We start from the raw sequence: 23,900 nt of genomic DNA, 5'->3' as shown, positions 1-23,900 counted from the left end.
CTTTTCATGACATTCAAAACAAATTAGGTTGTTATTAGTTTGTTGTGGTTTGGAAAGCACCCTGGAGTGGCTTGAGGTTGTGCTGAACAGCACAAGAAACCATTTGCAAGTCAAGGACTTGTGCCTAGCCGAGAAAGACCCTTTTTCGCTGACGGATGCAGAGAAGGTGCAAGCTAACTGCTCACAAATTCCTGGGTTGCCCAGAGCCAGGGGGACCACTGTGACCATCATGGCTGATATCTTCCCTAGCCCTGCCCAAAGACCCTCTTTCCAATTCCACGACTGCTAACGTCTGCTTTGGAAATAGAGGCTACCCTGTCAAGGCTTGAAAACTGAAAACAGTGGAAAAAACCCCCAGATATGGCTTTCCGATGCTCATGGTTAGCATATGCTGCTTGTTCTGCCTGAATGGGTCCATCTTCGTCTCTCAACCACGCAGTCTCAAGTCTGTCTCTTCTAACATGTTCTTCTACGCCAGAAATCACTTTGCTGTGTAGGTACCTGTGAATTGTACTAAAGTCTCTATTAACCACCTCTTCAATAAACAAAAGACGCTGCACTTTTTTTTTTTTAGTCTCTTGCTCTAAGGCATATTTATTGGGTCTTTCAAAATGGTTGGGCAAACAATCTGGCAAAATATCCATGTCAGCCAGTCAACCAATGTCCTTTACAGCCTCCACCACTGTACTGAGGTGCACAGTGGATACCCTGACCCTTAATATGTGACTAATTAATAGGCAGGGTGCTAGGAGTTAATGTTTTTTTCCCTGTTGTATATTTGTTTTCTTCTGCATATTTGGACTTTTCCATTCTGAAGCCAAAAGAGACAAGTTACCCAATGGGTTGTGGTGGTGCACTGGTGGCCTGAGCCCAGCGGTACAATTTGCCCTTGGGTGGACAGGAACCCCCAGATGGAAAGAATGCAGGAAATAGGAGCAGCTGCACTGAAATAAAACCAGGCTCGACCTTCAGCCCATAATTACAGCCGCCTCTGACAGCAACCCCTTCAAGAAGCGCAGCACAGCTGTCTGACTCTGTGGTCAAACGGAGTAGCCACAAGCTCTGCCCAGTCTGCAAAGGGCTGGGTTCAGCCTCGCTGGTGCTGCAGCCCTGGGAAAAGTTATGGCTTTCTCGAAGTGGAAAATGGAAAGGAGGCTTAATGCTCATATGCCTCAGTAAACTCCTTTGACAAGTACAGGTAATCTGAAAGTGAGAATTATTATTATTATTATTATTATTATTACTGCAAAAGGGTGCCATGCTGCCAAAGCACTACAACTCTGCAGCTATTAGATTTTCTCCTGGGCTCTATCTGCAGTTCCTTTCAGTGTCCACCTTCCCTAATCCTCCTTCCCAATTCCTTCACTCTTGCCCCTCACCAGCCAGCTCCTGCCTGCCCGAGCAACTTCTACCGAGCAGCTGAGTGAGATATGTGAGCTGGTCCACGCAACGGTCCCCAGCATGGAACAAAATTCCCATCAATGATGTCATCTGGAGCTGGGTGAAGCCTTCAAGAGTAGAGAGACCATCTAACACCATGAGAGCGAAAGGAACAAGAAATAATTGGCATTTGGGGGAGAGGACAGTCCATCATTCATGAAGACGTATGGGTACAGTACAAAACCATTTATTAAAAAGCATTTAATAAAAAAAAAACTTCAGCTGTATGGTTAATGCTCAATGCTGGCATCATTGAGAGTGTCAGCAGGAACAAATGCTTAGAGGAATATAAATCCAGGAGACTGCAGTGTCCAAAGATTAATGGGTGTGGACTGATCCATGCAAATGTGCAGATGCACCATTCGGATGGAGGCAGGTATAGAAGAGCGTATAGGAGGACTCTCAAGGCAGTACAGAAGCAGCACAGACCACCTAGAAGCAGTCCTATCTTCGGCCACTCCAAGCATCCATCCTTCACAGTTCAAGTGAGGGTTGATTCACGTGGCTTTCCTTCCCAGGACACGGACTGCAATTCACATTTTCTTTTCACACTTTGGATTCTGGGTTCTTTATGGACTTTTCTGCCAGTTTTTCCTTTTCTGGGTTTGTCTTTGTCTCTGCTACATTCCCGGCTTCCCTCTCCTGCCGTCTGAGAACGATATACACAGTCACGAAGCACAGGAAAGCTCCCACTTCAAAGAAAAACTGGAGTCCAAGATACCTGTGGAGTGGAAGCACAAGAAAGCAGGGCAGCAAGGGGCAGGGAAACGGCAGGATGCCACATTCCCCCGGCATTTCCCTCCGTCCCCATGCCTCGTTCCCACCACCTGTCCCTCCGAGGCAGCTGGCCCCGTTGTTCCCAGCACAGTGGCATGAACCCAAATGGGCAGGCGAGGGGGGCTTGCGGAGGTCCTACCTGTGCCTGAAGAGATCGTTGTCGTAGTATCTGCAGGCGGCGTTCTTGTCGCACTTCTTCTCCCAGAGGATGCAGGTTGTGTCGATGGCGCTGCCGTACAGGACCGGACCGGGCATCCATGCTGAAAGCACAGGGGAAGAGGGGCTGTGTTATGGGAGCATCTCTGTGGGGACAGACCTGATCCGGAATATTTTCCAAGATGTGCTAAGCAGACAGAGGGTGGCCAGGGACAGTTGTCTTTGATGCGGCTATAGAGCAGATGCTAAACCAGGCAGTGCCTGGAAAGGCCTGTCCAGTGCGTGAAAGGCTGGCTGCAGGTTTGCACCCAGTGAGGTCTTGAGGCCAGCATGGGGCTCAGGGGTAACAGATGAACCTTCATCACATCCCTGTTGCTGCAGAGCTGCAGCGGTGGTGTCAGGGTTAATGTGCACTTTGGGGGGATGCTGGGGTTGGAGATGCAAGAAGGTCCTCGTTTCTCACTACTCTTTGATAAGGGACCGTTGCTCAGCCCAAGAATGATGCTTACCGTAGAGGTATGCTCCTTCCTATGACTGCAGCAGCACATTCGAGTGACATCCAGGTTAAAATGAGCTTCCACCATATGAAAAATAACTGGTGGGATCATGGGACCTGATTTGTAGCCACTCTGTTATGCCAGAGGCAAACAAGGGAATACTCGCACCCAACCAACAGCTGTCCTCCAGAGAGGCTCAGCAGGTTTTAATGGTGTCTGTGGCTTTGTCTACACTGTTAAATAAAGTTAGCTCGGAGTCACACTGCTCAAGATCAGACTAGAGTGGATTTGGCTGAAGAGAAAGTTGGAGCCAGCTGTTGAGATAAGAGGAGGCAGCAAGGAGCATCCCGGTCCCTGACTCGCTCCCTGGCCCTCTTTCACTTAGCAGTGTAGACGCATCCCTCCAGAGATGCCTCTTCTCTCCCCAAAGCATGCTGCCCCCCCCCCCCATCTTTGCCTGAGCACAGGTTGCAAATAGACAACGCTCTTCTGCAGCCCTGGGGCTCCACAGGGATCAAACCCATGCAAATCCCCAACAGCTGCTGCAATCTTCAGGCCGGCGTTTCAACGCATTTTAATTTACCTAAAACTCTCAGCAGCATGAACTGTATCCCAACCGCAAACGACTTGTCTTCAGGCTGGACGCTCCTGAAAAACAAAATTGGAAGAGGGCTCAGTGTGTCCCACTTGCCCTTAAGCAAGGATGTAGGTTTTCCTCCCCGGTACCACACGAGTCCTTGGGGCACCTCACCCACAAAGCCATCCCTCTGGTCAAACACAAAGGACCTGAGACGGTTCCCATTTACGTCAGCAAAAGGGATGATGTTTCATTCATTAGGGCTGGATGCTTGCCACAGTCTTTTTTTGGTCTTAAAATCTGACCAAACTCTGTAGGAGACAGGGAGGAGCTCAGCTATGTAGCTTTTTTCCCCCTGTTTTTTAATTTAAAGAATCCGTATGAGTAAACCACAAGCAAATACCAAAATAGCCCCTGGTTCCACAAAGTACAAGCAATACAAAGAATGCTTGTAAATGAAAAAGAAAAGTGATTTACCCATTCAGGAAGTGGCTTTCTTTGAGATGTACTGTCCCAGTGTACATTTTGCTGGCCCTCCAGTTTTCTGAAGTATTTTAGACTGTGGTTCCTGCCAAGGTCACACAAATAACCCAAATATACCTATATTCCCATATGGAGATCACGGTGGTACCAAAACGATGACCTCTTTGAGGTTCTTTCCTACCTCAAAATCGAGACATGCAACAGGACTGGGCAGCAGAGTACCCCCAGGCTCAGCACACCTCAGAGAGCTCAGCTTTCATTGCCTCTCTGACTGTTTGTCATACGTATAGTTCACTCATAATATGGCATAAACAGTCATTTAATAATGCCTGGGTGTCAAGGTAAAAATAGGTCATACCACCACTCTTCCCCCAAAAAACCATCTGTTCTCAGTGTTTCAACCAAGGAAGTGTACTTGGGAATATAGTTTATGGACTAATAGACAGTCCCTCAGCAGGTCTCTGTCTTGGGGTGCCTTGCAGGAAGGCAGAAGGATGTCTCAGCCCTGAGAAACAGCTCCAGGCTGGTCGCTTGGATCAGCTTCTCAATTTGGCCAAGTCCTGGGCAAAGCCTTGGCACCCTTTCTGCTTTCTGGCCCTCAGACGCTTAATCCTGTTTAACGCCCTCTTCAGAGGATGGCTAGGGAAAAACATCGGCAGATCCCATTGAATTGCCAGACTTGGCCGCTATTTCCAAGGAAACTGGAGTGTGGCCTAAGGGATACTGTATCAGCAAGGGATGCTGCTCCAGAGGGGCTGCCACAAACTTATTTATTGCCTCAAATCCCTGGCAGATAGAATGGCAGAATCACGTGAAATTTCCCCTGCTCCACCTTGCCCTATCTCAGGCTCCAGCCTCAACCAGTTTGGAGTTATGTTGGGCTCGCTCCAGCCTGCCCGGTATTGGGGGGACCCAAACTGGACCCAGCGCCCAGATGTGGCCTCACCAGCGCCGAGCAGCAGGGGGGAATTGCTGCCCTCGACAGGGCACAGGAGGTTTTCCTGGGTGACCGTGCGAAGATGTTGGCGTCCTGGCAAGGTGCCAGAGGTGTCACGTCTGTAGGCACCGCTCCCAGGGTATGGGAAACTAGTGCCCTAAATGCTTCTATGCACTGGGAAGCGAGGCTCCGTTCAAGTGAGGCTTTTCAGAAGGAAGGCAGGCAATTAAACTTCCTAACTCAACATGGAGCTGCATTAAAAAGTGCCAAAGTACTGCCATGCTAAATTAATGCTAAGTTAATAGCGTATCTCATTACTGAAGTATCAGCCGTGGGTGGGGAGAAGGAGCACAGCGGCTGCTGGATCTGAAAGAGGCTTTTTGTGTTAAGCGCAGGAACGGGGGGTGCTGAGGGTAAAACGTGGGGTTCCTGCAAGCCCCACGGCCCCATCGGTGGTTGGAGGTGCGGTGGGTGGCAGGCGCAGGGGGACAACCACCCCGCTGCTCCTTGGTTGAACCTGCTGGTTAATGTCACGCTGCTTACAAGAGCAATGCTGGTGGCCACGCGGTGCTGGCAGCTCCGTGACAAAGCATCCAGCAGCCTGAAATCTCTACTTGCTGCTTAACTCCTCAGGGCGTTTAGCAGCAACAGCTAAAGAGATCTCAGAGGAGCCCTTGTAGTTTTAGCCCAGCAGGAGCTCTGCTAATGCAGGCTCTGCAAGAGCGAGTCCTGCTTTGACATTTGGGATTGGAATTGCTCTGCATTTCTGCACTGGCTAGACATGCCAGGTCTTTGCTAGTGAAGTCCAGCCTGCTCCAAAGGCAGGTGGACACGGCGTGCTTGCCTGCCCTCCCAGCCTGGGGGATCTGTTGTAATGCAAAGACAGGGACAGCGAGACACGAGAGAGGGAAAGAGAGACGGATGCACCTCCACATGAGGCCTAGCCTAGAAGATGGACGTGTTCAGTTGGATGACATCTACCTCAGCTGGGGAGAACCTTCCTCCCCCATTTCAATGCCACTTTTCTTTTCCAAACTCAGCTTCTCAATGCCATTTCTGGAGTGCACTGTACTTAAAGGAGTGGCTGTATCTAGACAGGGTCCTCTCCGCTCTGCTCACCTCAAGATGAGCATGAAGGACGGTGTGTGGGATGTGCTTGCAAGGATCCCTGCCAGGCAGGACAACACCACGAAGGGAAGGAGCAGGTGGGAGCAGCCGGTGCCGCAGGTCCCAGGTTTGGCAGAGCCTGCAATCCCGTTTTCGGAGATGCAGCTGCAGTCGGTGTAGTTCTGAAAAGAGAAGAGAAAACCTGGAGGCTGCTCATCTGATCAAGGTGACGGAGATACCAAATAAAGTTGCCAGCTGTAAGGGGCAGGAGAAGAGTATTTAGGATTTGTCTGTAAATAATTAGCAGTAATTAACATCTGATATTTCAGAGAGGAGGGAAAAAAAAAAAATACGTGCAATAAATCCGACTGGGTATGGCAAACTGAATGGATGAGGACCTACTCTTTCCCATTTCCACTTTGAGCCTCCAGCATCCTGACATTTATGAAAGCAGGTCCTAGTCCCACCAGGACCTAGTCCCACCTGGTCCCACCGGCATCACTCTGGTGGAACATGTGTGAGCATGAGCGGCTGATGGAGAAGGGAAACTGGGCAGCCATGGTACTTCGGCTGAGCTCTCCAGGCTTTCAGAAGCACCTGGAAGTGCTCCCAACCCAGATGCATCCTTGCCTTGTTCATGTGAGCCCCAGCAGTGCTTTCCCACGCCTCTGTAGAAATCCTTCTGGGCCTGTGTTTTCTGTCCTTTGTTTCACACCCATTGTGCATTCAAGATGCTTATGCACAGGTTTATTTTAATGTCATCATTTGTCAACTAAATGCTTTGGCATCTCACATAAATCTGGATTCTTGGCATGCCTCCATCTACTCTGGAAAAATCTTTCTCACGGCTGATAAAACGTTCAAACCTGATGTGAGCTTGCTGGCCCATGTCACACAATTTGGCAGAAATCTCTGGGGGAGCGGGCTGGGCTTCGTTACCTGTTCCCAGCTTCTGGCTCCTCCAGGGTGGACCGCTGCGAAAGCCTTTACCCAGGCTGCCAACCAAGGCTGGAAGAAGACACGGCAGCTTGTCCATGGCCGGGCAGAGCCTTGTCCTGGGAATGCTTTGCAACAGATCCCCTGGGAGCACAGCTCACTTAGTGGACAGGGCTGAACGTCCCTGGCAGGACGGGGTGAGAAATGGCCTGCTCGTTCCCAGCAGGGCTGGTTCAGGCCACAACATCCATCTCCTGCTTTCACGGAGCCCAAACTCAATGGGATATTAAATCAGAAAACACTTCCTGGGGGGAAAATGTAAAACTTCACCTTTGAGAGAAGGTCGTAAATAACTGGCACAGTGTTAGCAAAGAAAGGATGCCCTGGGCAAAGGTTATGGATTTTTCTTTTTCTCACAATTCTCTTTTTTTTTTACAAGAAATCTCATTCTCTGGGATAGAACTTTAAATAAAGAGAGCACAATCTTAGAGATCCTGGAGGGGAATAGATTCACGACGGGGCGACAATTCACAGAAGAGAGATCCCAGAAGCAGGATCAACCCACGGTCTCCCAAGTGCTTGTCCCCACATCATCGCCTGGGGGAAGCGGCCATAAACGAGACCTGTAAGGAACCACTCCCCGATGAGAGCACAGGGGAGATCTGGAACAAAAGGGGACATGTTAACTCCTTCCAGCTCTAGGAAAGAGGATTTGATATTTTAAATTAAGGCTGGGATTTATCTTCCCCAGCCATCTGAAATGAACTAAAGCAAACTCATTGCCTGGGGTACTTCTGCAGTCATTGAGAGAGAAGTGGGTCTCCAGAGAGCGATCCATCCTCTCTACAGATAAGTGGCTGTGATAATTGAGATGAATTTGGGCCAAAGTGGTTAAAAAAATGCAATTAGATAAATCAAAGCTTGCTTGATCTGTGTAATCACCTACCAGTGCCCTCTTACAGAGACGCAGAGTCATGACATTTAGGTGACTTGCACAGAGACAGAGGCCAAACTGGGAAAAAGGGCCTGAGATGCACGTGATGGAGTCATGAGACTGTGCTCAGCCCCTTTCATTCAAAACCCCAGGGGATTTCAGAGCTAGGAGCAAGCCCCCAGCTGCAAAACCCTCCGGAGAACCAGCCCGCCGCGATGACAGCAGCGGCCCAGCAGCATCCGACAGACCCGTCTGGGTGGCCGTGCCACGATGCTGACGCAGCACCGGGCTGGTCCCCATGCTGGGGCCCAAAACAGCACGGCCGGGAGAGGAAAATAACCGAGCACAGCCCTGAAACGAGGGCTGTGGTTTTTGGGCAGGATCAGGCTGCCGGTTGGAGTAGGGCCAGCCCTGTGTTTTTCAGCTATGTGTCAGACATCCCTGACAGTAATACTTGGTAATCGGTCTCTTAAAAGAGAAAGTGGCTCACATGTGTGTTGCTTTTTTTTTTTTTCTTCTTTTTCCACAGCTGGGACTTTCCAGCACCCCAAATTTTGGGGTGCGCGCTGTCTGTGAGCATGGAGGACCCAACGCGGATCACTGGCACAGCTGCCTGCGAGGGGACGTGCAGCGTTTCCAGAGCACGTCCCTGCTCCCATCCATCGCCCTCGTGGTGAGGGCAGAGCTGGGCTCAGAGGCAAACCCAGGAGACGAGATGGCATGGGGATTCCCGCAGTCCGAGGGGGAGCCCGGAGGCTGCCTCGCTTCAGCGGGTCATGCTGGGCCCAAACAAATAGCAAAGCACTAAAAAGTTGTCATATCAAGCTCCTGCTCTTAGGTCAAGTTTGCAGGGTCCTGCTCTCGGGCCTCTAGAAATGAAATTTGGAGATGTCAGGCAAAGCAAGGAGGAAATCACGTCCTTTCAGTGTACAAGAGCTTTCTAACGTCAGTGTTAAAACCGAGACTGCACTGCACAAGCTTCCTCTGGAAAGGGCTGCAGCAAAGCTGAATATAAAATTGCAGGTTTTGCGGTGCCCTGGGAGGGTTCCTAGAAACACAGGCATTCAGGACATGGAAAGCAGTGGGCAAAGAGTGCCACAGCTCCCTGTGTTGGCAAAGAGCTCCTGGAAACAGCGACAAAAGCATAATACAGCAGTGAAAACCAGAGCTGGAGGACTATCATAAAATGCAATAACCTAATTTTTCCTTTCCTGCCACAGGTTAGCAGAGAATATGAGGCTAATAACAAAGTTTTATTGCTAGGGTGGGAGTGGAATAAAGTTCAGCTGTGATCTAGATAACACCTGTCTTGAACGGCGGCAGTGCAGCGCGCTGTTATCCAGGTTAACTAGCAGCAGGGCAGACACCCCCTGTAACACACACATTTCCTCTTGCTGCGTGACGGACAGGACTTAAATCTTAATCTTCAGAGAAAAGCAACCATGGCACATCCAGAGCAAGGGGGAACCGAAGCCGCTTTGTGGACAGCTCCCGACAGAGGAGCATCTACAGCCGAATCGCTGCCTGCAGTGATCCCCCGTCCCAGGGAGATGCAATGCGCTCCATCTGCTGCACGCTGCCATAGGGCTTGGCTTTATTAACAACATAGTGAGATATGGTCCCTGTGTGGAAGTTCTCGCACAACTTAAACTGGGTCAAAGTACATCAGTAGCTGAAAGAAAGATTTGGCAAATTATCTAAGTGCTAAAGGAAGACCTATTGCTGGCTCTACTAAGTAGTATTTGCACAGCACCATAAAGGGAGCCCTTATGTTATGGTAGCATGGGGCTACAACCATCAGACAATGAATACATGAGTGGGTTGTATTCAGGAACGGAGGATGTCAAAGGGCTGGAGTCGTCTTTGACAAAGAAGCAGCAGTTAAAAGGCTCTATTGCACACAAGGCAGGCACAAGCCTGCAGACAAGCGCATTTGGGAATAAGCTCTGGCAGAAAACATAATTGTTATTAAAATTAAGCGTTGTTAATTAACAAAATGCTGCTATCAAGAACTGTGCCGAGCCAGTCCCATGCTGCAATTATATCCTGTGCCAAGAACAGGACGGAAAACTACTTACCCTAAATGAACTGGTAACATTTTTCAGCTAGGTGTTTGACTTGGCAAAGATTTCCTTATTATTTATTTGAAGAACTGTATTGCCTGGAGACCCAATAGGCAACTGGCACTATGAAAACTCAACTCTGCTCGCATTACAGTGGGCAGGCAGGGAGTACCAGAGGAAAAGGAGCACAGGACAGCTAAATAACCCTGGCCAGGTCTCTGCAAATCAGAGGGAAAGTCAAGATCAGAGCCCATTTCTCTAGCCCCTACATCAGGACTCTCTCCACTAAATTTCATACAGACCCTCGGCTTGATCACTCGTACTTATGGATAGGATGCAAACCACAGCCAGACCATGGCATTTTACCCTGCACATCTGAAGGCCTATGGGTGGAATACCATGGAAGCTGGGATAGAAACCATGCTAAATGTCAGTGCTATATGAACTGGGGCAATGATTCATCTGGGCTTGACTTGCCCAGAGCATACAGAATTACTACCTGGGTTCCCGAAAGCAGGATTTACCTCCTCTCTCTTCATCCCTATGCATGATCTACAGATGCCTGGTGTATACAGCGGCAGGCAGCAGAACTAAAACAAGTCACATGATGGAAACACCCATTTCTTCTCCTGTAGCTATCAGTTGTGTGTTTTCAGCTGGCATTCCCACCCCCTTAGGAGAAGGAGAATATGGGCTGACTGCAGTTTTGCATTTTGCTGTGTAATGCCTGATACTGCGATAGTCCATGTCAGTCTGAGCATGGTTAATACTGGTGCTGTGCAGAGGAACATCTGCTGACAGCATGGGCAGAAGAAATGGAGCTGGTTAGGTTATTTGAAAAATTCATTCTAGGCTTCAAGCAGGATTTTGGGTCAAGCCCAAGAAAATACTATTGGGTGAGCAGTGTGGGCGGTACCTGCTGCAAGGCATAGGGGTTTCACAGAATTTCACAGAACCTGCCTATATTGGGAGCCTGGTTTCCATAGGTCCCTATTCAGGGAATACAGTTGGAGAAGTTCATAGCAGGAGCCTGATGTGGGTGGGCATCCCTTGAGTACCAGAGGAGTCCACAGAGGCTGGCTTCCCAGTCCGGGTGGGTCACACTAGGTGCTGTGATTAGCCGTTCCTTCCATTCCTGCAAGTCCTCCTATGCCACCACAGGAAACACAGCTAAGAAAGGAGACCTTGTAGGTCCCAGTTCAAGGGTGAAGGGAATGCAGAAGGTCCTTGCATCACCCATGCAAAAAGTCAGCTCAAGCTGCTGGGTAGCAAGGGAGATATTACAGCTAAGGTGTCCTATGCAAAGTCTGGCCTGGGGTGAAGCAGCAGATGGGGAAGGACACACCAGAGTCCTGAAGGGTTTCTACCTGCTGCCTTGGATGAGGACCTGCGCTGGAAAGGGCTGTGTTGTACTGGAGAGTGCTAAGAGACACCTTCTGCGAGGGGTTTTCCTGGGACATTCTCAGTCTTCCCCTGCTCATCCCACAGCCCAGCACAGGCTCAATCAGAGGAAGAAGCTTGTCCAACACTAACAAATGTCAGAGAACCTAATTGCCAGGCTTAAGCACTGCATTGGTCATCCCTCATTAGCCATCCCAAGCCAGGACACTAACGCAGTGGGAATGACTCACCAGGACTGAGTTTTTAACGTCATCAATATTTACAACGTCACAGCCAGCGTAACACGGTGAGATGTATTCAATAGAATCAGAGCCGCAGATGGGGTTATAGGCTTTCTCGGGGCAGTTACAGTGAAGGTTACACTCCAAAGCATGGTGTCCAAATTCAGAGCTGTGACAGAAAGAAATATGTGAATATATTAGTGCATGTTATATGAGCATCACTAATATATACTTTATATAGAAAATAAGAGATATGTATGTCAGGAGATACGTATGTAGACATTAGTAGAGAAACACTTGATTGCTTAACACAGAATCTTCCACATATGTAACCTCTAAAACACCCACACAAATTCTGTTATGAACCCTCACAGCCTTTGTTCTGCCTGGGAAAAGCAGCCTGACCACAAGTGGTCAAGAGACTCACCCACTTGTTTCATGTTGAGCATTCAGCTCCCAGTGTGGGGTCCTCAGGGTAGTGTAACACCGTGCTCTTGGAGGCGGTGGGCTTCCCTCTCAGGGCTCGATCCAACTTTGTGGAAACCTCAGGAAGCTGCCTGAGGGGATTTACAGGAACTTGGATCGAGCCCTAAGAGAAGACCAAGTCCTGCCTGCACTCCAGCTGTGCAGCAAAGTAGCCACTGCTTTCAGGGTATTCTCCCAGGGCTGGCTTCTTGCCAAGTTATTAGCCCATGAGTAATATTCTGCACATTCCAAGATGGAATTTTAATCTTGTGTTGTTTGTGCCAAAAATGTGTTTACTTTGTGTCAATGAAGTTAGAATGAGCAAGAATGCAGCAGATTCACCGTTTACCCCCAAAACGTTCATTTCCAGCCTTGTTCTATCACCATTAACTGTTTCTCATAAGGGAATAACCCCAATTCTGGGTATTCTGTTTAACTTTTAAACTCCCATCTCAACTCTGAAGAGTGCAACAGGAGATGGCAATGCCCACAGCCCTGAAGATGAGACGCAGATCCACTGCTGGTCACCTAACTTAGCTTGAGCTCTTGGTACCTCTCACTGTAGGTGACGCCAGCGACCTTCTGCGTTGGGCAGCCAAGGAAGAGCAGGGGAAAAGCCAGGACCACGCAGAGTAACGTGCCAAGGACGCACAAGGCGCCGCACTGTCTCAGGGACATCTGGAACCTCTTCATGATGGCGCCACCCAACACAATCCCGACCATCGCCCCGGGGATGTTCACAGCACCTGGGGGAAGGCACCAAGAGCAAGAGAGCTGAAGTCCAAATGGTGCTGCGATCTCTCCGCTGCCTTCCTTGAGGAGCCGTGTCCCTGAATGGACGCGGAGCCAGCTCATTTACCAAAAAGCGGCTCCCAGCAACAGCATCTGGAGCACCGCTAGCTCTCACAGCGCCTTGCAAAGGAAGCATCAACACCACATTTTGAAGATGGAGCAAGTCAAGAGTGCAGAGATAAAGTGCCTCGTTTCACCTAGCAGCCCAGGACTAAGAGTTACAGCTTGAACCTAGATCTTGATTTTTATCCTCTGAACCTTGAGTAAGAAAGAGGAAATAACCATTGGCCCATTTGCAGTGAAGGCCCAGAGGATCTGTCGTCAGCTTCCTAGTGTTCAGCATCAGTAATCTGGAAGGGACCAAAGTTGTTTTAGCAAAACTTGTGGAATAATGCTAAGATCAGAAACAGCAGTTTTGCAAGGATGGCCAGATCCCACTGCAAACAGGCTCCTTTCTGTATAGATGAATGGAAGATCTAGGGACCAAATCACCCAAACATAAGGTCCCAGTGAAAAGCTAGAGTTAATCAAGCAAATGCGTTCTTTCAGTGTATACAGGAGAAAATATCAAGTAAACTTGGAGAGAATACTTTATTTCTGCATAATGAAACTGTTGATGGAATAATGTGTCCACTTCTGGTGTCATCATTAAAAAAAAGTAAAGATTTCTATGAAAAACTTGTAGTTTTGAAAAAAAAAAAAACACTTTACAATGGGATACCAAAAAAGCACGACCTATTTTATTCAATAAAAGATTAACAGGGAGGTTGCTTTCAGTCCACAAATACCTACACAAGGAAAGGATTTCTAACCAAAGAAAACTTCTTAATCTAACAGAAAAAGGCAAAGCAAGATTCAACAGCTGGGACTGAAAGCTGGATAAATTCATACAAGAAATACAGTGCACGTCTTTACCACTGAGGGCAAAGCAAGCCCGGGCACGACTCAGTAGGGCCATACCAGTGGAAAATACCACTGCTTCATGGTTTCTGACTATATTTAGCCTGCTACGGGGCTTTACCAGTCTGTTCTCTTCTTCCAATCTGTTCACTGTCTTCTGATTTATTTGTTAAAGATTTTAGAAAATCCTTACTCTGAGGAATGCATACTATTTGTTTAAAAACATTGAAAATACTTCTGCATCTATTGTCTAGACCTCTGAACTCTTCAGCTAGTCTGACTTACTGTAAGAGTAAGGCTTTATTCTTTATGTTTTTATTATCATGATAAACTTGCACAGTGAGATCCCAGCCCAGGACAGGATATTACGGATGCTACAGCAATACAAGTCTAATCTCACAAGAACATATGCTGCTTAAAATTTCATCCTTTCCTTTGTAACGATATCAACTGTTACGAGCAATTAGTTTAACTGTAGCAAGCTTTTTGAAGAATCTATAAAAGATTAATACAACAAGTCTAATTGGTCCTCTTTTTCTTGATGTAAAATGTTTGCATGCATTTTTGCAGTTTTTCCTTTTGTTTACTATCTACTTCTTAAAATCCACAGAATCACAGAATCACAGAATGGTTGAGGTTGGAAGGGACCTCTGGAGATCAACTAGTCCAACCACCAATACCCTTAACCCAGTGACTAGTGTGAACTAATTCCTATCAAAAACACGTACACAGCTCAAATCTGATGTTTCCTTGTTCCTCTGACGCAATGAGATGATGTTTTCTCCCTGATTATAGTGAACAGCTTTATATAACAAACATTTCTCCAGGTCTCGCAGGGTTTTATTATAGTGAGCTCAGATTGCAAAGTAAAGGAAGGAAGGAAATTAGTACCTGAGAAATCACATAGGCAGAGACCTGGTGTAGTATATGTCTCCAGACGATGGGAGGAGACTGGCAGTTCCAGAGGAAAAGGCGTTTCTTAGATTATTTTCTAAGTGCTCAAAAGCTGGCAAGTCCCTGAGCGTGACAGCAACACTTACCGATGATCATGTTGGCAAAGGATGCTGTGAGGGAGAACTGTCTTTCCAGGAACTTCCCCATGAATGTCGCTAAACCAGCAACCATGGCAGAGAGGTTGACCTGAGCCAAGACCACCAGCAGGTAGACAGGATGTCGGAGGTTTCTCAGCAAGACCAGGGGAAAACCTGAAAGGAAAAGAGGAAATCTGCTACACACAGAAGGGGTGAAAAGCAAAATATTGCTCCATGGAAAGCGGAAAAACTTCAAATTTCCTTGGAATTTTTGAGTAGAATGAGCTATTTTGTATCCCTTCCTGGTGAGTTCTTAAGAACATTTGCTACCCACTGGACACAGACTAGAAAATCCAGTCAGGTCCTAAAAAAAGGAACAGGTATTCCTTAAACATAAAGCAGATTTCATCTCAGCTAACACCAGCCACCTGGAGTGAGGTGTCCTGTTTAAGCTGTCTAGGCTCCCCTACCGATAAGTGGAGAGAGAGGGGGAAGAAGTTGGCAGCTCATCCCATTGGCGCCAGGAATTCGTCATGGGTCGGTGAATTAACGCCAGGGGTTAGTTGTTGAAAAAGATGAAGCAGCAAAAAAGATTTTCAGTGAGAAACATATCCAGCCTCAAAGTGAGCACGAACAGAGAATAACTCCTCTCTGGACGCATCCCACCCTTCCCGAGCTCATCTCTGTGTCTCAGTTAAGACACATTTGATTTGCTGCTAAGGTTGATCACGTTTATTTTCTGCTGAAGCACATTAGATCTGGGAACAGCTCTAAACATGTGTGCACAGACAATGTCTGAAAGGTCTGAGTCATACATAAAACTCTTAGAAGCATGCCAGTAAACTCTGAGCAAAGCCTATTAACCCAAGCAAATTGATGTTGTACCTATGTGCATTGCAGCCGGCACTTGTGTGATAGGTTCAAGAAATACTCAGCATCTTCTGCTAATGCAGAGGACAAATTTTCTGCCTTCTGTTGACATACCTCCTCTGTAAAAAGTCTGCTCTAAAAATGCTCTATGCCCACCAGGACCCTGGAGGAGACCCACATCCTCAAACGGCCATGTGAGAGAAACCCACGGCTCAACCTCAGCGCTGCAGCCTCATGAGGGTTCATTCTCCTACGCTTGCGCTCTCACCATGAGGCCATACCCCAGAGCACACGGATTTTTATTTAGGGCTGCCAGGGACTTACTAAGCCTTAGGAGAAAGGCAAGTGGCTCCGAGATATTTTTTCGGCCTCAGCTGAACCTCTGTAAATACTATTAATCTCTCCTGCCTTCAACGGACAGACTGTACCGGGTTGGCTGAGAGCAGCATGGAAAACAGCACCTTTATCTCCCATTACCCGTGGGCAAATCCTGAGGGCTGCACTATGTTATTATGCTAGTGTTGCACATGCGAACTCACCCTGCAGGGACCGGGTGTTTGCCTTGGTAGGACAGAGCAGAGACTGGCACCACATCTCAGATGCGATCTCTTGTAGCGTGTGTATATTATATTAACCAGCATTGACCGAGTGCAAAAGCTGCTACAAATACACACCATCCAAGTAAAATCAGCTTCTCATTTCCTCACCCTGAAGCTTTCTGCAAGACTTCTGCTAAAACACACTTGAAAAGTGGCTGGGAAGCAATTAAAGGTTAATTTCCTTGTTTGCTGCATTTGCAATTCCAGCGTCCTTTTCATTTCCATCACACAAATGCATTTTTTGATTACGGGCAAGAAACACTCTGACAAATTCCCCAGTGGCTGAACCCTTGCTGCTTGATAAAAGACATCTTCAGTCTGCTCAGCAAAGACAGCTCCCGCCGCCCCCACCGCTGCGGGAATTGGGATGCCTAGCACTGACGCCCACCAGCTGGAATGATGCTGTTTCCCAGCTCCGAGTGATTTACTCTTCATGCAAAGCCTGAACCCACTTTCTGCTCATGCCTTTGCTCCCCCTGAACCACTGCGTTCCTCCTTGCTCTTCGTCCAGCTTCACGGCTCACAAGCAAAGGGCACAGCTAAGGGCGACTTCCAGACAAACAGCTGATGAGTTTCCCAGATGAGAACGCTACAAACCAATATGCTGGAGCAGAGATAAGGAATTAACAAGGAAGGATTAATGCAAGGGCCTGCCATAAATTAATGGTGCTAATTCTCAGTAATTCACAAACAATTGGGAAAATCTTTATATCTGCACCAGCACAGATGCGTTGAGGGAATGCACCTGGGACAACCATCAGGCGTTTGCCTGGAAGTCGCCCTGAGCTGGGCATTTGATTTAGTTGGCCGCAAAGTTACTCCAAAAGCAAAGGTCCCTCTGTGGCTGTGGGAGGGAGCCTTGTACACTCTTGTTAGGCTCCCTGCCTGCTCAGCACTCTTCTCTTAGGGTTATGCAAACAGCTAAGTGCATGGACACCGGGGAGCATCAAACTCAGGGCACTAGAAAGGGTCCAGGAATGCAAGACATGGCATTCAAGGACCCCAAAATACGGACACGACAGAGAACTGGGAGTGTAGCAGTTAATGAATAAGTGAATGAGCTGTGACGATAAGTCTGTGGTAGAAAATGGCCCACCTGCCACAGCGGCATGATCTAGAGGAGACCAAGGTCAGCTCCACAGAGGGGAGGTGATTTTGCTCTCAAGTATCCACAGAGCTATTGCTTTTTGAAGGATATTCCTGCCTAGTTTTTATCTTAGATGTGTGGGAAATATGAAACCTCAATAAGCTTGCTGAAAAATCTCCTGAGAGTTAATCCAGGGTTTTACACAAGGCACTTTCACAAAGAGATATTTCTTTTCCCTAGATATTTGTGGTCTTTTCAATCAAACTACTCCCCCTCTCCCACCCCAAATCAGAGCTCTGAAGCTATGGCGGCAAGCAGGTGTAGCCTTCACAGTGAATTGCTGTCCTTTGCAATCACCATCTCATTAGAAATCCAGTCCTTCTTTTAGTAACAGCCCAACTTCCTCCCTTGAACTAAAAGCAAGTGGGAAAAAAAAAATCTTAAAACTTTAAAATAATAATAAAAAAATCATTGAAGCCATCTTTAGGCATCATAGAGAAACAAACAAATCACAAGCCCAGTATTTTAATTGCTTTGAAGATCACCCTTAATGGATTAATTCCTAGTATGTGCAGCAGGAGCTAACCATCCTCCCAGGTGTTTTCAGCAGACACCTGGAAATTAGCAATGGAAATGGCTTAAAGCTAGCTAAATCCCCCCTTTTTGATTACTGTGAGCAGTTCCAGTGACTGCAGAAGGAGCGCGCGTGTGAGTATGAGGAGCAAGGTGCAACCCAATGTCATCCAGCGCATCTGTGCGAGAGCCAAGATCGTTCCCCACAGTGCTCTGACTTCCCCAGTTTTTAATAACTCCAGTGACTGGAGCCTGCTCACTTCTCGGGTAATTGACCTCATTGTTTGCAAATGTCCCCAAAGCTTTGCTTGAATATTTATCCTGTACACAGCTCCATCCTGTTATGGCTGGTTGTTATGAATGGAAAAACTCTTCCTGTCCTTGAGGCATGCTTCCCGCAGCCTTGCAAACTGCTCTCTGTGCTCATCACACCTTGTCCCAGAAAGATTCAAAGCTCGGTGGCGGCTTTCAGAGACATCGAGAAAATGAAGCAGCTCAGGGAATGGACTCTAAACCATCCTCGTTTTGTTCCCAACAAAGTCAACAGCAAAAATTCCTTGAAGCCTCATTTTGCTCTCAGTTATCTCCATGTGCACTGAAGCAACAGAACAAGTGACACAACGCCTTTCCTCCTCCATAATCATATTTCATGTTGCATCATTTAAGCTGAATTATGTGACTAAACAGCATTTCTGAGCGTCTCTTTCTCCTCCAGGTCAACTTAGTAATTTAAGGCTCACTTCAACCAAGCCCTTAAGAAAATTAACTTCTTAAAGTATTCTTCAGTGTTATTCTGCTCAAGGAGCAGCCTCAAGTACTTTGCTGAACCACAGCCTAAACAGCATCTTTCTCACCACCTGGAATTTCCCCTGTGCTTCGGCCAGGTCCAGAGAGGCGACTGCCTTTCCACCACACATCAACGCCGGAAGGAAAGCTGTCCCTGCTCTCTCCAGCTTGACAGGCAAAGGGATTCTTTCAGACAAGAAAAGCTGCCTTCCTCCCAGGTGGACTATTTCTCATTCTTTTTCAAGTTTGCGGCCATCTTACAGCCCTGCCACCCTGGATGGCCCACGTGAAAGCATCAGGCCAGTTTTCAACGTGCTTTAAGTCAACTCTGAGCATATCGCTTGAGCAAACGCAGCGCTAGTGCTAGTATCATCTCACTGAAAGTGGGTGAAGATCTCCAGATAAGCCATTAACAAAACACAGCCTTAATCTCCAGGGCCCTTTTACAACCCACGTACTTGCAGCGTTCAAACTCCAAGCAGAGAGAGAGCACTTTACAAGAGATGCAGGAGGAACAGGATTAAAATATCACAGGGGAAATCTGAGACGTATGTCAGAAAAATCTTGTGCAGTCTCTGCCTGGGTCCTAATGCCTTTCTTCATCCCCATCCCATGACCCACAGCCACGGCACAGCCAGCTGCACTTATGGTCTGGAGCTCCCCATCCCAGGGGTGACACCAATGCACCAGGTAGCTCCAGGTACGGGGCTGTCCATGAAGGCTTCCCTGGAGATGCAGATGGAGCAGTGAGCAGATGAGGTCCAAACCACTTCTCCTTCTTGCCAACAGCCACGTCCAGCCCTGGGCTCAGCCATTTGCCCACAAAATTAATGTGTTTTTTACAAGACAGGGAAGAGCCACAGGTACAACACCGAACTAATTAAACTGATTGCTTCTTCTCTTGTAAGAGATTATTGGAAACTGCATTAAGAGATTATGGGAGACTGAAGTCTCCTAAACGCTCCTGTGTGTCTGCAGAGGGGGGTTCTGCCTGCACCATGTGGAGGTGCTGGTGGCAACCAGCAACCCCAAGGAGATGTGTTTCAAAGCTTTCGCTGCACAACCTGCTCAGTCCCAGCCTGCGGAGGTGAGCAAAGCTGCGCCCCTTTCCTTCAGGAGCCAGTTCAGTGGAACTAAGATGCGGTATAAAAAGGCTGACTATGAATATGGCATAGGAATCAGATTGTTCTCCAGCATTTCTCCAGCACATTTCGTTCTGTTTCCTCTCTCTCTCCTCTTTTTTTTTTTTTTTTAAGCAACAAAAAGTATAAAATTTCAAGGTGATTCCAGTTGGAAAATCTCCAAATGCTGTTTTCATAAACCATTGCATAGAGAAGAACAGTAAAAACAAAGAGGCAGGAACATTGAATGAGAGAAAGAAGAGGGGGAAATCACAAACCTGCGGGCAAAATTCTCTTTCAAGTGACCCCTAGACAAGCTAGGACTGAAGCCTTTTGACTTCACCCACATTATCCCAGTTTGCACCATCACACACGAGCTACCGTCCAGCTTCTGGCTCCAGGGGGCATTTTGTCAGGAACGGATGGCAGAATAAGTGTATTTGCTAGGTGTCTCGGGGGGTCCCTGTCCTGAGCAGGGGCTCTGGCATTGCTCCTACCACTATCCGATATTTGAAAGACACAGCGATTTCAGGGGGATTGCTCTGCTGGCAAAAGTTATGGACACTTGGTCATTTGCAGGGCTTTAGGGCACAAATTCTCAAAATCAGGGACGGCAGCATCCTGATGTGAACCTTGAGTCGAACTCACAGCCCTAGCAGAGGCAAGGTATTTCCCTCTGTCTTCACCCAGCAGCAGGCAGCTCATTTTTATTCATTTTTCCAAGGCAAAGAGCAAAGCGTCGGTGTGAAAATCCCGTCCGAGCGCTACAAATCTGTTCCCGCGCGATAGCTTCCCTCACCGATGTGCTTAGCATACAGCGCAGCACACGGGTTTTCTAAACCACCGCGCAGCAAGGTCAACAGGGCAACAACCCCCCCCGACTCGTCCTTTTAATTTGGCATTAGGCTAGCAAGCCTGTGATGCAACCAGCAGGATAAAAACCTACCCACGCTCATCTGGCTGTGCGTGCCCTGCACTGACCTTAATAAAAAAGAGAGTTTCCAATAAATTAAATGGATAAGATTCGGGAAATATGGAAGGAGCCAACATGGGTTAACTTCAGAGGATCACTTTTCTTAAGTAATTGCTAAAGCACCAAGTATTTCCTTGAAAAAACCCTCAGCAGTGGCTTCCGCAGATTAAAGCCCAGCTGATTCCCTTCAGCATGAGAGCCTTCCTGAGGCCACTGGTTTCTAAACAAGCCAATTGAAGCGGATTAAGTTCACCCTGCACAAACACGCCGCTGGTTTGAATTGCTCGGACGCTGGCTGCAAGGAGCACCAGCCATCCGCAGCGGGACGGGGCAGCGGCCGGGTCTGCTACTGTTACCGGCTTTGAAAGAAGGGGACTGCAAAGCGTTTTGGAAAATAAGGGCTGCCAGTGCTGCTGGGGGTGCAATTTCTGCTATGACCCGGGAGAAAGTTGAGCAATAGCAGCCGGCTGGCGCAACCCGAGGTGCAAACCCCTCTGCTAGCTGGGGGAGGCTCTTCCCACTCCCTTGGCTCTGCTCGGTGCTCGCCATCCTCTTTCCTGGCTGGCTTTGGGCTCCTGCAAGGTTTCAGCCTCACGGTGGCAAGTGTTTTCTGGTAGTGGACTGGGAAGAAGTCTGCAGATTGGATTTAACCCGATGGCATGCCTAAGCGGCATCTTGAGGGTTCCTCTAGGAGCACGGGGAGGAATGCTGCTTTTCCTTGCTCGCGTTGCAGCCTGAGCGCCGCCAGGCAGCCGCGGGGTGTTCGTGCAAGCGGAGAAATCGCCTCCCAGCTCAAGGGCGGGAAGCGGGGCGATGCATCGACTTACATTTGATGAACTTGGTTAGAGACATGTTTTGCATGTGTTCGGATCTCGACCGAAGCTGGCTGAGCGCATCTTCGCTCTCCTTGCCACGACTCTCCTCCCCGCTCGCCACCTGGGGACAGACGAGAGAGAGAGGCTGTCACTCGGTGGCTTGCCTGCCAGCGTGTCCCCTGAGCTGCCTTGCTTTTCCCACAGCTGCATTGCCGAGAGAAAGGAAAAAATCTCCCTCCTGGCCTAGCCTGCCGCTGATGGGTAAGGACAGGTAACAGCCCATGTTTGCCCAGAGCTGGAAATGCTTCCAAGGTTTGCCCATGGTGAAAGCACGGATCCCTGTCCCGGTGTCACACCTGCAGGACGCGGGACTGAAGGGGCTCGCCCCGATGTCTGCATGGACAGGGAAGGAGCTGGTTCCCCCCTTTCCCAAATTTAATGACTCACACTTCATAAAGACCAAGTCAGGCCATTACCCAGGTGCAGAACACTATGTGCACAGCTTCGATTAATATGGAAATTCAGGAAATGCTAGCCTTTTGCACCAAAAAGGACTGGTACCCTCTGGGAGCTGCTTTTTTTCCCCCCAGAAGGTCTGCTTGGTCAAGGAGAGGCAGGCACAGAAACCCCAGGAGCAACACGCCGAGACCTCAGGGCAGAATCCACCCAAAGGAGGTTAAACATACCCCAGTTTGGGGTGCAAGACGCATGTTTCCTCTGAGTCTTGGTGCATTGAGCAACAAGCTGCAGTGCCTTTGCTCCCGTCACCAGCAATTCCTGCTCACATTTGGCATTTTAGCCATATCTTTTCTCCTGTCGAATAACAGCAGTAGGGACTGGAGCTCCTGTCCTGTCCCTGATGAGTGGAAGGGGCCAGGTCTTGCAGCTGCCCCTTCCTCCTCCTCCTCCTCCATTCACGGGAACTGAGCTTTGCAGCTGGAGGTCACACAGCTCCGGCTGCCTCTGATTACTCCTCTAATTGAGTCACAGCTGGTGCTAATGGCTCTGCACCTATGCTAATCAAGGAGCCTGCAGGACCTGGGTGTCACGCTGCTTCCTCCAGCCAGATGCGTCTTGTGCGCAATTTTGGCTCAAAAGCCAAGAGGGTCTGATGGAAGAGGAGAGGCAGAGGATGTGGCAGGGGGGAGGAAGACTTGGGCTGCCTAAGATCATCCCTGCTTCCATCAGGAGCTGGCCAAGTGTCTCAGGCAAGTGTCCAACCTCTTCAGTGTTTGGTTCCTGCATCAGCAAGAGGGAGGCCAAGTGAGGGGAATGTTTCTTGGATGTGCATTGGATCCCCTGCCCTATAGACTTTTAAGGAAACCACTGGATGGACTGCCCTAATTAGATTAGATTTGTTACTATACATGTATAATAGCAGAAAGTGTCCAGATGGGAATGCGGTTTTTCATGGAAAACTGCAGCTTATTCTTAGCTGGTCGGCCAGAGCCAGCAGATACGTTTCCAACATATTACCCTCAGCTCAGCAACGACGCTGTTGCAACTTCTGACAGAAAGTTGGTGCAGGTCAAACAAATGAATTCCTTCAACAGGAATTAGATGTTCTTAATTCACAGAAAGAACTGGACAGCTTGTTGGCTAAAATCATCTCTTTTTCTTTGAAAACGAGACTCATTGAGTATTAGGAGCTCAAAGTGTCCTGCACTGAGAATGCCACATTCCCTTTTCAAAGAGACTCTACAAGACAAAAGTGAAATTTGTGAAACTCCCTTCACAGTTTCGATTGGTAGAATTTGGAGACTAATACATTTTTCAAATGCAAAAATAAAATCCAGCTTCCTTTCACTTTTCAATTAGGGCTACAGGGTCTCTCCCTGTTTCTTTCAGAAGCAGAACCATAGGTCTGAACGCTGCACTATTTTCCAAAAACACATTCAAGGTGTTAGTGTCTGTGGTTTTCTCAGATTACGGTTGTTTTTATTTCCGAGAGGTAACAGCGTGCTGGGCACTGTCTGCACATCGAGGGGAAAAAAACAAACTCCCCAATCTTCAAAAAGTCCCCAGCCCTGGATTTCTTTATATGAGCTGCAACCCGTCACTCCGAGTGGGCGATTTGGCACACCGGAGGCCGTCGGAGCAATGCTCCGGGCTGGCCTTTTGACGTTTCCCTGCCGTCTGCTGCTGCATCTTGCCAAACAAAACCAAACAAACAATTAATAACAGGGAAAACTTCTTGCAAAACTCCTCCGCGCTTGGATTTTTCAGAATTAGTCCTTGCAACAGAGCAAGTCTGAGAGCCTGGAGAGGAGCAGGACTTGCTTTTGCAGGAAAAGCGAATGAAGGTGGCTTGCCAACAAGTCCCACTTACACCTGCGTGGCATTGCACCTGGGAGAAGGG

At 48.3% G+C, this 23,900-nt stretch overlaps 1 protein-coding gene across 1 annotated transcript in view; it reads right to left on the bottom strand.

Moving 5' to 3' along the window:
• Positions 1-587: 587 nt before the first annotated feature.
• SLCO2B1 (solute carrier organic anion transporter family member 2B1) overlaps positions 588-23,900 on the bottom strand; it is a 67,570-nt gene continuing 44,257 nt past the window's right edge. The window contains exons 8-15 of the mRNA XM_067289597.1: positions 21,554-21,662; positions 14,727-14,891; positions 12,548-12,740; positions 11,539-11,698; positions 5,987-6,156; positions 3,454-3,518; positions 2,357-2,477; positions 588-2,161 (exon numbers count right to left, since the gene is read on the bottom strand). Coding sequence (XP_067145698.1) covers positions 1,987-2,161; positions 2,357-2,477; positions 3,454-3,518; positions 5,987-6,156; positions 11,539-11,698; positions 12,548-12,740; positions 14,727-14,891; positions 21,554-21,662 — 1,158 coding nt within the window. The 3' untranslated portion in view covers positions 588-1,986. The remainder of the gene's footprint in view (positions 2,162-2,356; positions 2,478-3,453; positions 3,519-5,986; positions 6,157-11,538; positions 11,699-12,547; positions 12,741-14,726; positions 14,892-21,553; positions 21,663-23,900) is intronic.

Source organism: Apteryx mantelli, chromosome 1, assembly GCF_036417845.1.
Source record: "Apteryx mantelli isolate bAptMan1 chromosome 1, bAptMan1.hap1, whole genome shotgun sequence".
Taxonomy (NCBI): domain Eukaryota; kingdom Metazoa; phylum Chordata; class Aves; order Apterygiformes; family Apterygidae; genus Apteryx; species Apteryx mantelli.
The sequence above is the reverse complement of the archived record's forward strand: the minus strand, read 5'-3'. Positions and strand labels throughout refer to the sequence as shown.